The sequence below is a fragment of the Budorcas taxicolor genome, chromosome 22 (genome assembly GCF_023091745.1).
Source record: "Budorcas taxicolor isolate Tak-1 chromosome 22, Takin1.1, whole genome shotgun sequence".
Taxonomy (NCBI): domain Eukaryota; kingdom Metazoa; phylum Chordata; class Mammalia; order Artiodactyla; family Bovidae; genus Budorcas; species Budorcas taxicolor.
The window spans coordinates 2,722,212-2,738,953 of record NC_068931.1 but is presented as its reverse complement, the minus strand read 5'-3'; the positions used below and the strand labels follow the sequence as shown (position 1 = coordinate 2,738,953).

The window sequence follows — 16,742 nt, the reverse complement described above, 5'->3', positions numbered from 1 at the left end:
GCCGCCCCGAGCGCAGGTCACAGGGTCACCGGGCCGACCCAGTCTGGGTGGCGTCCCGAGGGGAGGCGCATCCCTGGCCAAGGAGGTTGCTGGAGCCGTCTGTGCTACGGGCCAGCCTTGTGTGCTGGAGTGGGCAGCGAGCCAAGGGCTGCATGCAGTCAGGTCCACTCAGGTCCCCGAGGGGCCTCCCGCCTGCCCTCCCCTCTGCTGAAGGGGTGCCTGACAGCCTCGTCAGCATCTCATGTTGGTGGACTGGGGCGGGTCCACAACCCGGGCTTCTGACGGTCATTTCCACCTCTGCCCTCTGTTTTCCTGTCTCTGCTTTGGACTCACTCTGTCCCTCCTTAATCAGTTTGTTGTTTAATTTTGGGGAGCTAAGAGAGTTGTGTCATAGAACTGCATTCTTTCACCTGTTAATTTTGAAGTGGGAAACTTTTTTGTTCTCGTTACAGGGAGTTTTCAGTTCTGATTCCGTCTGTGTGGGTAAGGTGTCTGCAGTATGTCATGTACTGCTGAAGTTACGCGGCATGCTTGTTTCTGTAGATGCTCCCTGATGGTCGTGGCTTGTGTCTGGCTGTGAAGGTCTCACTGCCTCCAGGGCTCTGACATCTCTCCCGCCCCGTGGAGCGCGGCACACAAAGCGACAGGAGGCTCTGTGTCTCCTGTTACTCTGGTGGCGGTCTCTGTCCCAGAACATTCGGGGTCGGGCGGTCTCCACCTCCTGCTTCCCTGAGGAGCGCCTGCTGCAGCTGGTGGGACCGTCCGTCCCCTTGGGGCTCTGGTGGGACCGTCCATCCCCTCGGGGGTTCTGGTGGGACCGTCCTTCTCCTTGGGGGCTCTGGTGGGACCGTCTGTCCCTTCGAGGGCTCTGGTGGGACCGTCCGTCCCCTCGGGGGTTCTGGTGGGATCGTCCTTCTCCTTGGGGGCTCTGGTGGGACCGTCTTTCTCCTTGGGGGCTCTGGTGGGACCGTATGTCCCTTCGAGGGCTCTGGTGGGACCGTCCGTCCCCTCGGGGGCTCTGGTGGGACCGTCCTTTTCCTTGGGGGCTCTGCTTGCTGTCTTTAGTGACTCTCGGGCCAGTCAGCGGAAAGACGAGGAGAGTCTTGGGTGCTTCCATTTAAAGGGAGTGGCGTCTTGCTTGGCTTGGTGACCCCGGCATTTGCTGAGAGAGCAGTTCCTTCAAGCTGGTGATGTTCCGATCAGCGTGCAGCAGGGGGTTGGGGAAGCCTCTGCCGAGGGTTCTGCCTGGGCGCCGGCGCCTCTTCAGGCCCCTGTGCTGTCGGTCAGCCCTCAGGCGTCCCGGCTCGAGCGCCGCCTGCGCGGAACTGGGCGAAGCTCCACGGGCCAGGACAGCAGCCTGCGGTGCATGGGCCCGGGACGCACGCTCGGATGTTTCTGTAGAAACGGCGAGCTCGCCCCTTTCTCCCGATTTAGTTTTTCTTTTGTTTAGACTAACTGTTGTAGAGCCGCCCGAGAGCTTTTCTTTCTCCTTCCTTTCGATGCCCCTTTAGTTTAATTTGGTACCTTATTTAAAAAAAATTTTTTTTCAGGAGTCTAATGATATCATAAAATAAAAGATGTGCTCATAATTAAAGGACTTTCGTATCAGTTATTATAAATACAGGATTAATTTCACATAAGCACTCAATTGCACTGTTAACTTAAACACCTTTGGCATCTTTGAAGAATCCTGACTGTAGGCAGAGATTCCTCACACGTTGAACCACTCGATCCGTGGTACCAAGCAGATGTTTTTCGCGAGGTTTCCACATTCCACTAGAGCTTGTTAAGTAAGCCGATCTTGTCTGTGCCTTATTGTCAAGGGACCGTGTACTAATGGGCAACATTTACCTTCAAGTCGTTCGGTCCCGGACCGAGCTTCAGGCCACACGAGTAAGAGCTGAAATGGAAATGACTTGGAGATTAAACATGCCTCTTGCAGGATGAGCACCAGAATGCACCCCTCAGTGTGACCCTGTGACAGTTACGCTGCAGGCCCGTCGTCACCCTGGGAGGCAGGTGATGCGGTGGGTGTTGGTCTTCACCCTCCGTGTGAACGGGACACAGTCGGGGCTGGTCGGCTTCCGGAGCAGTGTGGGCTCTTTGCGTCTCAGTGGGGAGACGGCTGCCACTGCCATTTAGTGGTTTACACATGATCTGAAGCGTGACCATGAGTCAGTTTCACATCCAGAGTGAAGCACGTGTGCTGGTTCTGCGGTGTGCCAGGCTTTGGAGGCTGTTTCCGAGTCAATTCCAGGTTATACCCCTGGCGAATGGTTTTCCTACAGAACAGTCAGAATATGTTTTCAGTACCCTTTGGGAGGCAGAAAGTCGTTCCTCATAGAGGCCTGAATTTAGCACAGCTTTTTAAGGAATTTATCTTAAACGGGTATTACCTTTTTGTTCTTCCATTGGTCCATTTTTAAGATGATTTTGGTGAAGAAATCGAGTTCGTCTTTCAGTGAAAGAAGAGATGGGTTTTTTGTTTACTAGTTGTCTGTGAGATTATTTTAGTTTTAGCCTGTTTCTCCTGGACTTAAGTACAGTAAGGGGTGTGCTCAGTCGGGTCTGACTCTCTGTGACCCCGTGGACCGTAGCCCACTGGGCTTGTCTGTCCGTGGGATTCTCAGGCCAGCGTACTGGAGTGGCTTGCCATTTCTTCCTCCAGGGGATCTTCCCCACCCAGGGATAGAACCTGTGTCTCTGGCATTGCAGGTGGATTCTTTACCCCTGAGCCGGGCTCTTTTCAGCCATATGGAGGCTCGCTGTGCTTGAGCCAGGATCGTGCGTCTTGTGGGAAATCTCTTGAGTATTACTCAGGGTTCACTCGCCACACTGTCTGGTTGAAGTGTGGACTCCAGCCCTCCTTGCAGTTGTTTGGTGTCTTCTCTGGGCCCGGGGTCAGGGTGCCCCATGGTTAGTGACCCTGCTTGCGCTGTCTCTGCTCTCCTGGGCTACATGTCCTGGGTCCTTCGCCTGCTCTGACAGTTGGCAGAAGGGCGGGCGTGTCTCGTGGTTTTGGCTTCGTCTTGGGAGTCAGGGTGACGTTTGGTGTCCTGCCGTCTGCCCCCAGGGTGAGCCCTGCCATGAGCGGTTTGTTTGCTCTTGCTTCTCTCACCCAGGGGTCTCTCCTGAGTGATTCGGATGGAGCCCCCGCTCCACTGGTTGGGCCTGGCCAGGGGCTGCGGTCCCTGCCCACCTCGCCCTCCCTTTAGACTCGCCTCTGCATGCCGTGTGTGAGCATCCAGGCGTGTGGAGGGCATGGCGGCTGCAGGGTGCCGCCCCTCCACAGATCCACACTCGCGACCGTCCTGGCGGGGGCTGCGCATGGGGGGGCTGGCGAGGTTTTCGGGAGCCGCGTGGTGCTTCAGAGCGGACGCACGCAGCCTCCTAATGGTTGTACTGCTTTTGAAGGTTCCAGGTCTGCACGGCACAGTGTGCGAGTCCGGGAGTGTGGATCTGTGGAGAACGCCGGTCACAAGTAAGTAGCCTGGCCCCTGCTGTGCCTCGGAGCAGGCCCGGGGTCAGCCAGGGCCCATGGCCACGTGGTGTCCGTGCTCAGACATCCCCAGGCAGCGGCGTGTGGTGCTCTGCGGGAGGGCCCGTCTGGGGCCTGGCACCGTGGCTGCAGCCAGTGGGCGCTGAGCCGCCGTCAGGCCAGCGGAAGGATGGCCTGTGTGTGTACACGCGCATGCGCATGTGTGTCACGCTCACGCGCGTCTTGGTTGGAGCCCCCAGGACCTGGGTGCTGACCCCACGCCGAGCCGTCTCGTTTGCCAGAAGGTGCATGAGTCTCTGTTGTGTGGAGAGAAGGCCCATCTCTGCCTCGCCTGTCCCAGTGTCCTCCTTTCTCGTATCGTTGGCTGCAGAGGGAGCTGGAGTGCCGCGCAGGCTGAGTCAGTGCTCAGGGAGTGCTGCGAGGGCTGTTTGGAGCGCCCGTGTCTCAGGCTAGGCAGACGTGCAGGACGGTGGGGTTGTGAACGTGAGCGGAGTCGCCAGACGTCTGCTCCAGAGCGGGTCATCGCTCAGGGTCCTGGTGAGGATGGGACCCTGGAAGTTCTTGTCTGAGTTCCCTTCTGCGTTGGCTGCAGGGGTGGGACTGTGGGGGTCACCTTCAGCTCTTCTTTTCCCTGCTTGTTCCAGTGTGTGACGCTGGAGGGGCAGAGTCTGCGTTCAGACACGTAGGTGCTCACGAAGGCCTTGCGGTAGCGTCGGAATCTGAGAGGCGATGGGGCAGAGTCTGCGTTCAGGGACACGTAGGTGTTCATGAAGGCCTTGCGGCAGCATCGGAATCTGAGAGGCAGTGGTCTTGGTGGTGCAGACTCGCGAGCCTAGGGCTGTAGATGCTGACCGTGACCGACTCCTTCCTGCGCGAGAGCCGTCTTCCAGCGCCGACGCCCGTGCACTCACTGGCTTCTCCACTCACCTCACTTCCCCTCTCTCGTAGAACTTAACGCCACAGCTGGAAGCTTGCCTCCCACGACGCCACTGTCGCCGTCTGCTGTCTCTGCGCAGAGCCTGGTCATGTCCTCGTCTGCGGTGGGGACCGAGGCCAGCGTCACGCTGACCCTGGCAGACACCCAGGGCTTGCTGTCCGGGGGGCTGGACACCGTCACGCTCAACATCGCCTCTCAGGTGGGTGCCATGCCCCGCCGGCAGGGTCCTCCCAGCAGACGCCTTCTTTCCGAGGGAATCTATGCAAAACGCAGCCGGTGGTTTTGCGATTAAAAAGTAATTTTTTGATGCCAAATGGGAAGTATAAGACAATCCAGACGATGCAAAAAAGCATAAGTAATCCACCCCCCCACCCCGATGGATCTTCAGTGAAGTGTGAGTGTGTACATGCTTCTGGACCTTTCTACACACACATACGGATGCACGTTTTTTCTGACTTTTATAGAAACAAGCTCATGGGTGTATCGTGTAGTGTAAACTCTTCCCCCCTTGTTAATTTTACCATGACTGTGTTTGCATCAGTGATTTTAGCTGTGCAGACGTTTTAGTGTGCGCACAGCTTCTCGCCCTGTAGACGGGGTCACCGAGGGGGCTCCCAGGCACCCCGGCTGTTGTCAGTGGTGTGGGAATTCCAGTATTCCTTGCCACTTAGGTTCTTAGATGAACCCCTGCAGTAGGTGTGCTGGATCGAAGGCTGAGATGCTGACAAACCTTCCAGAGCCCCGTTGGGAAAATCCTGAGAAGTTGTGATTAGCTCTGGCGAGGCGTAGTTGTGAGGCAGCCATGTGGAGTTCTGATGGGCCGCGCCTCTGGCCCCCACGTGCACAGCCTGCTGCGTGGAGGCTGCCGCGGGTGGGCAGCAGGGCAGAGGGTCTCCCCGCTCCTGTCTGAGCCCCACGTCCGCTTCCGGGCTCTGCGCTGGGGAGATGCGGTCTGGGTGGCCGCGCGGGCTGTCTGACCCCAGGAAGGACTCGGTTCCTCCCCGTCCAGACCGGTGATGCCACTTTGGCCTGCTCCTGGGTCCACCTGCACAGCAGACTTGGCCGTGACACACGCCCTTTGCTCTGTGAGGTCCCCGCCAGCAAGTCTGGCCCTCTCGAGGGGACTCAGGACACACTGCACACGAGGGGCTTCGTCCTGGCCCACAAGAGTGCTCAGCCACCCGGGCCCCCTGAGCAGTTGAGGAGACCCTGCTCCCCTCAGCCAGTGCTCAGGCGCTTGCAGAATGCGTGTGCACTTGAGTGAGAACGAGTGTGATTTCCACATGAGTGTACTGAAATACAGGGAAGGAAGAAATAGTCTGCAAGTAAAAATACAAACCAAAAATACGTGACTTTTGGGTGGTGCCCTTTTAGTGGATTCAGGTCACCGCTTCTGTGAGTATCACTGATTGTCAGCATTTGTTTTATTAGGCAGTTGGCTTTTGAATCGGCGTTTGCATTAAGATTGCTTAAGTTAGCCATTGAGACACCAGTAATAAGCTAGTGAATGGCATTATATTCAGGATTTTTCATTGTTCTTGTTGCTTTTTTTTGACTGTGCTGTGCAGCATGCTGGACCTTATTTCCTTGACCAGGGATCGAACCCCAGCCCACTGCAGTGGAAGTGCAGAGTCTTAACCACTCGACCTCCAGGGAAGCCCTGGGGTTTTGTGTGTTTGTTTCTATTAAGCCTTTTTTTTTTTTTTTTTTTTGAGGTAATTGTGGATTTGCAATCAGTTAAAAGAAATAGCACAGCTCCCATGGACCCTCCCTTAACCCAGTTCCCCCAGTGTCTGCATCTTCTGAAGCCAGCGCACAGCACCCACCAGATATCGCCGTGTTTAGTGACCGCTGGGTGGGGTCATGTCGCAGCTGCTGAAGCAGTAATCCTCTCCACAGGGTCAGCAGTTCCCAGCCCTACTCACGGACCCTTCTCTCTCGGGCGCGGGGGGTGCGGGCTCACCCCAGGTCATCCTGGTGAGCCCCCCCGCACAGCCGCCGTCTGCCTGTGAGGAGATCACCTACCAGGTACAGCGCACGTGTCGTCTGCAGTCTCTCAGCGCTTCAGGAGGGGCGGCCTGGAGCGCCCTGGGGGGAGCCGCCGGCCGGGGCTCCGTGCGCCTGGGGCCGCGTGTCTGCCGAGGATGGGGGGAGCCGCCGGCCGGGGCTCCATGCGCCTGGGGCCGCGTGTCTGCCGAGGATGGGGAGAGCCGCCGGCCGGGGCTCCGTGCGCCTGGGGCCGCGTGTCTGCCGAGGATGAGCAGGTGCCAGGCGCAGGGACCCAGGGTAGATGCAGGGTCCCCTTTGCGCCATGATTCCGGGTCAGAAGGAGATGTAACCAAAGCTGTGAGACCTGGTTTTCAGTTTACCAGTGTCTGCTTGATTTTTCCACTGATCAGATTGCATGTGGAGAAGGCAGTGGCACCCCACTCCAGTACTCTTGCCTGGAAACTCCCATGGACGGAGGAGCCTGGTGGGCTGCAGTCCATGGGGTCGCTAAGAGTCAGACACGACTGAGCAACTTCACTTTGACTTTTCACATTCATGCCTTGGAGAGGGAAATGACAACCCACTCCAGTGTTCTTGCCTGGAGAACCCCAGGGACGGCGGAGCCTGATGGGCTGCCATCTGTGGGGTTGCACAGTCGGACACGACTGAAGTGACTCAGAAGCAGCAGCAGCAGCAGACTGCATGTGGTCGTTCCCTTGCATTTGGTTCTTATTGTTGGATTTCCTGCGACACCTTTGCTGTTTCTTTCACGTCTTGTTACGCCTTTTCATAGGCATTTTTACGTGTGTGTGCAAGACCTGTTTGTCATCTGACTGGTCTCTTTTCTTAAAATGCATTTTTTGGAGGGGGTGGACAAAACACTTAATAAATGATAGCTCTAAATATAAAGAGTCTAAAAACCCCTAAAACTTTTCAGAAAAGTAAAATACCAATAATAAATCTCTGAAATTTTTTATTTCTGAAGAATTAAATTTTATGCTTAAGCAGTTTTAGCAAATGGATTTTAAGGAAATTAGTTTTTGGTCTTTCGGTGAGACTAGGACTACTTTCAAATAGAAATTAGATGTAGTCAGGAATGGGAATTTCTCCCCATCTGGCCTCAGTAACCGGAGCCCATTTAGCTGGATTTTGGTTTGTGCATCTGTTAGCACAAGAGCACACTCACGTTCAGGGACACACTCGCAGGTCTCAGGGCTCGGCACGGCCTGTTGTCCTTGTGGGTACAGTACAGGCGGCAGGTGCTGAGTGCTCCCACCCCGTGAGTGCAACGTGTGAGTCAGAAACACGTCCTGTGTGCGTTTCAGTTACTGTAAGTTTGAAAAACGAGTGTCAGCGGGCCTCCAGGGCCTTTAATGGGTGTCCTTCCTTAAATGTCATTTGTTTAATCTGGTGGATTGTTTCCTGCAGTAACAGAATAGCCTTGAGTGTCATTTATTCCCGGTGGTTTTCAACCTTAAAAAGACTCACGAGAGATGCATTTTGTGGGGGGAGCTGAGCACAGGTGTGTCTGTCGTTTTTTTCTTCGCTCACACAGACGCTCCTGTGTAGATGCATGCCCACCTGACACAGGAGTCACAGGCCGATCGCTTTCCTGCAGCATGTGACGTCCTTGCATCGTCTGAACTATTCGATTGCTTTTTTCATCCCTTTAAAAAAAAAAAAAAAGCCCAGATGAGTGAGAGCAGTGGGCGGAAGCCTGTGGCGGCTGTCGGGTGTTGTCTGGGAGCCGGGTCTCAGCGGTTCGGTTGGAATTCTGCCCCATTGCAGGTGACGGACGTCTCTGCCAGCCTGGCCCCGGGCGGTGCGCCCGAGAAGGAGGCCCGGCTGCACGCGTGCCTGGAGTGCGGCTGCAGCTTCACCTCAGCCGGCCTGCTGCTGCAGCACAGCAAGGCAGCCCACGGGCGTGAGCGCATCCACATCTGCCCCGTGTGCAGGAAGGCCTTCAAGCGCGCCACGCACCTCAAGGTACAGCCCCGCCGCGAGAGCACAGAGGTGCCCGTGCCGCACTTAGGGTGGGGCGGGGTGTGTGCACCTGCCGGCCGTGGGGAAGGGCGGATCCGCTGTGGACGCGCACACGGTAGAGGGGCATGCGAGGCGGGCCGGTACCGGGATGTGGCTTCGAGGTCACCTGGCAGGGGCACAGCCCAGGGCACGTGTGTCCGGCCTCTGCGACACCCAGGTTGGGGCCCCTTCTCTGTGCTCAGTCACCGGAGCGTCGGGCCCTGCAGACGCCGAGGTGCATGCGGGGCCCAGGCCTCCTTTCTCAGGGCCTGCCAGGAGTCACTCTGGCAGCACACCAGCTTCTGTTCTCCAGGCCTGCAGCTGGCTACACTTCTCACCTCTGTTCCTACCATGTTTTCTGAGATGGGAAATCCCAGTATTAATTAACATGTTTTGAAAAAGAGAGCTCCACATCCGTTTTTAAAAATGAAATGCTGACCATCAAAGCAGCTCTCCTTGCAGAGGCCACGGCCAGGAGGTTGGTGAGGTCGGGGTGCTGCCCATTGCAGAGGCCACGCCAGGGGGTTGCTGAGGTCGGGGTGCTGCCCATTGTGGAGGCCACGCCAGGGGGTTGCTGAGGCCGGGGTGCTGCCCATTGCAGAGGCCACGGCCAGGGGGTTGGTGAGGCCGGGGTGCTGCCCATTGCAGAGGCCACGCCAGGGGGTTGCTGAGGCCGGGGTGCTGTCCATTGCAGAGGCCACGCCAGGGGATTGCTGAGGCCAGGGTGCTGCCCATTGCGGAGGCCATGGCCAGGGGGTTGCTGAGGCCGGGGTGCTGCCCATTGCAGAGTCCACGCCAGGGGGTTGCTGAGGTCGGGGTGTTGCCCATGACTCTTTGAATTAGACTCTGCCACTCAGAATGTCTGCACTCTTGGTTAGGTCATGTGACACCTGCAGCTCCGCTTTTCTAATAGAATACTCATGTCTGTCAGAGGAATATAAAGTGCTTAGCTTTACACCCGTAGTAGAGAGTTCAGAAATTATAGTCTGATAGAGAATAAACACTTCTAAAGAAGCAAAAGAATAAAAGTGGTTAAAGAAAATTTAGGTACTTGAAATCATACACATTGATGTTTCTGAGGCATAGCGCTCTCTCCCGTGACCATTCTGGGGTGTTACAGACAGACCGCCTTTCTCTGAGAAGCTTGGCAGGTGCTGACCGCTCCATCAGAGTCGGTGCAGCCGTGGATGCGTGGCAGTGTTACGGGATGGCAGCGGCACTGCCCCCCGGCCCCCCAGCCCACAGCCCTGGTCTAACTGTGAGGAAAACGTCAGACACATGTCAGTTGAGGAACATTCTGTGAAGTACCCAGCCAGCCCTCTAAACCTGTCACAGTTGGCCGACAGGGAGGGAGGCCAGGATGAGGCCCCGGGCTCGGGGGGCTTGGGTCTCTCTGGCAGGCCACGCCCCAGCACCCCCCGCCCCCGACTCTGCTCTGCGGGGTCTTGACCGGAGGTGAGCCTGGGGTCGTCCTCCCGCCAACTGGCCTTTCTGCGCTGGTTTCCCTGTCCCGTTTCGGGTCTGTAAGGCTCTGTTATGATCGTCAGTGTCCTTCGCGTGTGTGTCTGTGTGTGTGTCTTCCCCAGGAGCACATGCAGACGCATCAGGCCGGTCCTTCCTTAAGCTCTCAGAAGCCGCGGGTGTTCAAGTGTGACACGTGTGAGAAGGCCTTTGCCAAGCCCAGCCAGCTGGAGCGCCATAGCCGCATCCACACAGGTAGCCCCAGGGAGGGCCCCGGGTGAGACGCCCTGCTGCCCGCTGCTCGTGGCAGAAGGGCCACATGCCGCATGTGAACGTTCGTTCGTGCCACAGCACCCAGTTCGTGAAGCGTGACCCACTCGCCCAGGTCTGCTCCTGATTTTTCGTCAGTTTACCGTGCAGCTGACTTCCCCAGAGAGAGGCTGTTGCCTCTGTCCACCTGGTCCACCTGGTCCACCGGGTCCTCCTGTCCACCTCTGTCTGGCGCCCAGCCTTCTCATGGTTCTCACAGCCGTGGGGCCCCTTCAGCGGCCGCCTCTGCCTCACCCTCAGAGGACTGCTCCTCCCTGGTGCCCTGGCTGGCTTCCGGGCCTCCTGTGTCGTCAGCAGGCATCTGGCAGCCTCCACGGGCTGCGTGTCCTCAGAGATGCCCTTGCTTGTCAGCACAGAGCCTGGAGCCCACTGGGTGCCAGCCAGGAGCTCGAGTGACAGACTGCCGTTGCTCCATAGTGCATCTCTTTAGGACCATGACTTGGGGCTGGAAACAACTGCCTTGTACAAAAGCACGCACACATGGGCAGGGTTTGCACACCTTCGCAGGCACCTCCTGACTGTTGCTGGGGCCGCTTCCCTGCCCGCAGGGGTGCAGTCCAGGTCCTCTTCTCAGCTCCGCCTCTGTCTGCAGGGAGTGCCCTGCTTCTGAAGGCGCTGCGAGGAGAGCCACCTGCAGGGTCGTCTCCCTTTCCATCGCCCCGCTTATCTGACGGGGCCCTCAGTTCACCCATGGCTGTCCTTTTCCTTGGGTGTGATGTCACGGTCCCAGTCCAGGGATGAGGGCAGAGACCCTGGGGCTCTTTCTAGGACTCTGCCTGCCATTGAGAGCAGTCCTGAGACCTCCCTCGTCATCGCTGAGGAGGGCCACCTAGAGGATGGCGACCCGCTGCCTCCAGAGCAGCCTTGGGGTCCTGGCACCTGACCTGGGGGGCCTCATGGGGATGAGAGGCAGCCACGCAGGGCATGTGGGAAAGAACTTTCTAGGCCGAGAGAAGGCTTGTGCACACCCTGGAAAAGCAAGGACTTGGTCCTGGGGCTGGGAAGTGTGTGAGTGACAACAGGGGAGGTGGGGCAGCCAGGACCAGAGTGGCTGTGCAGGAGGTGCTCCCCAGGGCGGTGCTCCCCAGGGCGGTGCTCACCAGGGTGGTGCTCTCCTGGTCAGGTGCTCACCTGGACGGTGCTCCCCAGGGTGGTGCTCACCTGGGCAGTGTTCACCGGGACAGTGCTCTCCTGGGCGGGTCCTCACACCGGGTAGTGCTCACCTGGGCAGATGCTCTCTTGGGCAGGTCCTCACCTGGATAGATCCTCACCAGGACACATGCTCACCTGGGGTAGGCTCCCTGCAGAGGTCATTCTGGGCAGCTTTTTCTTCCATTTGTCAGTTTATGTATCAATTAACATTTAAAAGATACTGTATAAACCATACTTTAATCAAGTAGATTTGGTATTCCCATGTCCTCAACATCGTTCAGCTTTTCTTTTGGAAGCATGTTGTTTGAACCATCTTTGTTCATTTCTGGAGACTTCCGGGACTTTGCGTAGCTTTGTCTTCTGTGTCCCCCTGCAGAGCAGCCTTGCCAGACCCTGGGTTAGCAAGGATACCGCAGCAGGGGGATGTCACTAGGATCCTGTAGAACTTACATCCCTTGCTGGGAGCTCGTGTGTGTGTATGTGTGTGTCCCTGGGAGCTCGTGTGTGTATGTGTGTGTCCCTGGGAGCTTGTGTGTGTGTATGTGTGTGTCCCTGGAAGCCCTTGTGTGTATATGTGTGTGTGTCCCTGGGAGCTCGTGTGTGTGTGTGTGTCCCTGGAAGCCCTTGTGTGTGTATGTGTGTGTGTCCCTGGGAGCGCGTGTGTGTGTATGTGTGTGTCCCTGGGAGCTTGTGTGTGTATGTGTGTGTCCCTGGGAGCTCGTGTGTGTATGTGTGTGTCCCTGGGAGCTCGTGTGTGTGTGTGTGTGTCCCTGGGAGCTCGTGTGTGTATGTGTGTGTCCTTGGGAGCTCGTGTGTGTGTGTGTGTGTATGTGTGTCCCTGGAAGCTCTTGTGTGTGTGTGTGTGTGTCCCTGGGAGCTCATGTGTGTGTGTGTGTGTGTCCCTGGAAGCTCTTGTGTGTGTGTGTGTCCCTGGGAGCTCGTGTGTGTGTGTATGTGTGTCCCTGGGAGCTCTTGTGTGTGTGTGTGTGTCCCTGGGAGCTCTTGTGTGTGTATGTGTGTGTCCTTGGGAGCTCGTGTGTGTGTGTGTGTATGTGTGTCCCTGGAAGCTCTTGTGTGTGTGTGTGTGTTTGTGTCCCTGGGAGCTCGTGTGTGTGTGTGTGTGTGTGTGTCCCTGGAAGCTCTTGTGTGTGTGTGTGTGTGTGTGTGTCCCTGGGAGCTCTTGTGTGTGTGGGTGTGTGTGTGTGTCCCTGGGAGCTCGTGTGTGTGTGTATGTGTGTCCTTGGGAGCTCTTGTGTATGTATGTGTGTGTCCTTGGGAGCTCGTGTGTGTGTGTGTGTATGTGTGTCCCTGGAAGCTCTTGTGTGTGTGTGTGTCCCTGGGAGCTCTTGTGTGTGTGTGTGTGTGTGTGTGTGTGTCTGGGAGCTCGTGTGTGTGTATATGTGTGTCCCTGGGAGCTCTTGTGTGTGTATGTGTGTGTCCTTGGGAGCTCGTGTGTGTATGTGTGTCCCTGGAAGCTCGTGTGTGTGTGTGTCCCTGGAAGCTCGTGTGTGTGTGTGTGTCCCTGGAAGCTCGTGTGTGTGTGTGTGTGTGTGTGTCCCTGGGAGCTCGTGTGTGTGTGTATGTGTGTCCCTGGGAGCTCGTGTGTGTGTGTGTGTGTGTGTCCCTGGGAGCTCTTGTGTGTGTGTGTGTCCCTGGGAGCTCACGCGCGTGTGTGTGCGTGTGTGTGTGTGCGTGCGTGTGTGTGTGTGTGTCCCTGGGAGCTCGTGTGTGTGTGTGTGTGTGTGTGTCCCTGGAAGCTCGTGTGTGTGTGTGTGTGTGTCCCTGGGAGCTCTTGTGTGTGTGTGTATGTGTGTGTGTGTGTCCCTGGGAGCTCTTGTGTGTGTGTGTCCCTGGAAGCTCGTGTGTGTGTGTGTGTCCCTGGGAGCTCTTGTGTGTGTGTGTGTGTCCCTGGGACCTCACGCGCGTGTGTGTGCGTGTGTGTGTGTGTGCGTGCGTGTGTGTGTGTGTGTGTCCCTGGGAGCTCGCGCGCGCGTGTGTGTCCCTGGAAGCTCGCGCGTGTGTGTGTGTGTGCGTGTGTGTCCCTGGGAGCTCACGCGCGTGTGCGTGTGTGTATGTGCGTGTGCGTGCGCGCGTGTGTGTGCATGTGTGCGCGTGCGCGTGCGTGTGTGTGCGCGCGCGCGCGTGTGTGTGTGTCCCTGGGAGCTCGCGCGTGTGTGTGCGTGTGTGCGTGTGTGTGTGCGCGTGTGTGTGTGTCCCTGGGAGCTCGCGCGTGTGTGTGCGTGTGCGTGCGTGTGTGTGCGCGCGTGCGTGTGCGCACGCGCGTGTGTGTGTGTGTCCCTGGGAGCTCGCGCGTGTGTATGTGTGTGTCCTTGGGAGCTCGTGTGTGTGTGTGTGTGTGTATGTGTGTCCCTGGAAGCTCGTGTGTGTGTGTGTCCCTGCAAGCTCGTGTGTGTGTGTGTGTCCCTGGAAGCTCTTGTGTGTGTGTGTGTGTGTCCCTGGGAGCTCTTGTGTGTGTGTGTGTATGTGTGTCCCTGGGAGCTCTTGTGTGTGTGTGTGTGTCCCTGGGAGCTCTTGTGTGTGTATGTGTGTGTCCCTGGAAGCTCTTGTGTGTGTGTGTGTCCCTGGGAGCTCTTGTGTGTGTGTGTATGTGTGTCCCTGGAAGCTCTTGTGTGTGTGTGTATGTGTGTCCTTGGGAGCTCTTGTGTGTGTGTGTGTCCCTGGGAGCTCTTGTGTGTGTGTGTGTGTGTGTGTCCCTGGGAGCTTGTGTGTGTGTGTATGTGTGTCCTTGGGAGCTCTTGTGTGTGTGTGTGTGTGTCCCTGGGAGCTCGCGCGTGTGTGTGTGTGCGCGCGTGTGTGTGCGCGCACGCCTCGCAGCCGGCCCTCGGGGTGCCGACCGCATCGTCTGTCCGCAGGGGAGCGGCCGTTCCGCTGCGCGCTCTGCGAGAAGGCCTTCAACCAGAAGAGCGCGCTGCAGGTGCACATGAAGAAGCACACGGGAGAGCGGCCGTACAAGTGTGCCTACTGCGTCATGGGCTTCACGCAGAAGAGCAACATGAAGCTGCACATGAAGCGGGCCCACAGCTACGCAGGTGAGGCGCCCGCAGCCACCGCAGGCGGCGGGAGGCCCCCTCCTCACAGCGGCGGCCTGGACACTGTGTCCCAAGGGCTGGGGAGCCACTGTGGGGTCAAGGTCAGCCAAGTCTGTGCCCTGTGGTCCTGCAGACAGGCGACCTTGTTCCCACGGTGACTCGCCGATGTTGGTGCTGGCAGAGAGGGGGCATCTCGGTGGGGCCTGCTGTGTCCCCCTGTCCGCCTCGTCCCACATCGTCTCGGAGTGCCTGGAAGCTCCAGGCGATGGGTGTGGTGGCCAGTCACCTGGTGGGGGCTGTGCCGGGAGGGGCTGGACCGCAGCCTGTGTCTCAGGTTCAGGCGCGGTGGCCGGGCGAGCAGTCAGGCCTGCGTGCGGGGGTGAGGACCCCAGAGTCTCCGGGAGCCGCAGGGCAGGACCCTTCGTGCTGGGCAGCTCTGGAGGAAGAGAAAATCCATCCTGATGTCTACACGCTGGTGCTTCCTGCACTCCTTTCTGTTAGAACAGTCTTGTCAGTGGTATTAGTCATGACTCAGCAGTGTCATCAGCATAACCTTTACGATACATGGAGTGTGAGAGTGTAGCGGACAAGGGCTGTGTGCTTTCATGTTCAAGTAACAGTAATTGCCAGAACCATGAAACCTGCGGCTCAAACGATTCTTTCTTCACTGGGATGGAGAAGAAAGCCGTTTAGGAATGTCTCATCTCTCTGTGTTGTCCCTGTTTATATGCGCGTCACCTCACGTTGCTGCGTGTCTGAGGCTCTCTCTTTGTCCCCACGGCAGGGGCGGTGCCGGAGCCCGTGGGCCAGCAGGACCATGGAGCAGAGGCGCTGAGCCACGCGCTGCACCTGGACGAGGTGGTCCCAGAGCCTGCGAGTGAGTGGCAGGCCCTGGCCAACGTGTTTTGACAGGCGCCGCCCCGAGGAGTCAAGTGTGGAGGAGAACAGAGCACTTGGGATTTCTGCTTTGAAGCCTCAAGTGTTATAAATATCACCACAATAATTTTCTTAGCTATAAAATGGTCTAATGATCACTGACTTTCAGCGACTTCCAGGAAGGAGCTGGGCAAGGTGGAAGGCACGGCGTTCTCATGTCTCTGCAGACCACTAAACTCAGGTCCACGTCAGCAGTCTGACCCTCCCCGTGGCCAGTGCAGCCAGCTAGACCTCCGCCGGATCTTACTGTCATCGTGGTGTGATCAGTGAGACAGGTGTCAGTGTGGGGGAAGGCAGAGGGTTCTCTTTTCCTTCATGCTTCCCATGATAAAAAGCATAGCTCATGAAACCAACATAAGCTAGGTGCATGAAGTTCAGAGGAAATGTATGACACACAGGGGAGTTTTTTCCATTTTTTTCTGTGTGTGTTTCGAGATTAGTAGGAATGGACTCTTTTTTTTTTTTAGCCTACCGTATGTTAGTATACTGGGACCGTGAGAGATGGCTGGACCACTTCTCTCCACGACAGAGAGCTGCCCGTCAGTCAGGAGAAGGCGGCACCTGGGGCGTGAACGTGAGGACAGAGTCAGCCTGACCCATGAGTGAGGACTCGGCCGTCCCCGCTGGAGGCGGCCACGCGCGCCCGAGTCCCTGCCGGCCCACGGCCGGGTCAGCAGGAAGCACAAGGCACTGCAGGCTGCAGACGGCAGCGCCGGCTCCCGGGCGCGGAGACGCTGCCGCCCCAGCGCCCCAGCGCCCCAGCGCCCCGAGGATAGGAGCCTGTCCGAGCCCCGCGGTGTTCTCCTCGTCCATAAGCAGGTGTACTTTTTATTTCAGGGAATCCTTTAGTATCATCAATGGTGCCACGTTGAACATGCCCCAAACCAACCAAATCCCGCCCTCGCTGGGGCAGAGCGCGCGTCGATCCCACGGCATTCCAAAGACAGAAACTTCTTACTCCACGTGACTCTCTCCTTGGAAGTTATTTATATGTTCTGTGTATAAATACGTATGTACATATGCAGATATATGGGCCTCTGTGTGGCTGAACAGTATATTTTGTAAATAAGCACTATCCCTGTTACAGAGCGAGCGACAGACAGCATTTTTACCTCCAACGAGCACTTCAGATCAGTATTCATTCATTTTGTTAATAAAGAAACGGACATCCTCGTCATTGTGACATAAAGCTGGGGTTGCTTTTTTTGTGTTTGTTTTTCCTAAGAATAATTGCCTTTATTTTTCTCATTGCCTCAGTGGTTTCAGAAGAGAGCAGTTTTATTATAAATATTGTATGGACTTTGTATATTAAGAGAGGAGCTCATTTCAGATTCCTGAAGAGAGACATTTCACTGTTATTTTTTGA

At 57.0% G+C, this 16,742-nt stretch overlaps 1 protein-coding gene across 1 annotated transcript in view; it reads left to right on the top strand.

Moving 5' to 3' along the window:
* The window catches only part of ZNF236 (zinc finger protein 236), a 68,183-nt gene extending 51,441 nt beyond the window's left edge, over nucleotides 1-16,742 (top strand). The window contains exons 28-34 of the mRNA XM_052660330.1: nucleotides 4,448-4,635; nucleotides 6,336-6,464; nucleotides 8,214-8,411; nucleotides 10,034-10,163; nucleotides 14,264-14,440; nucleotides 15,225-15,317; nucleotides 15,844-16,742. Coding sequence (XP_052516290.1) covers nucleotides 4,448-4,635; nucleotides 6,336-6,464; nucleotides 8,214-8,411; nucleotides 10,034-10,163; nucleotides 14,264-14,440; nucleotides 15,225-15,317; nucleotides 15,844-15,971 — 1,043 coding nt within the window. The 3' untranslated portion in view covers nucleotides 15,972-16,742. The remainder of the gene's footprint in view (nucleotides 1-4,447; nucleotides 4,636-6,335; nucleotides 6,465-8,213; nucleotides 8,412-10,033; nucleotides 10,164-14,263; nucleotides 14,441-15,224; nucleotides 15,318-15,843) is intronic.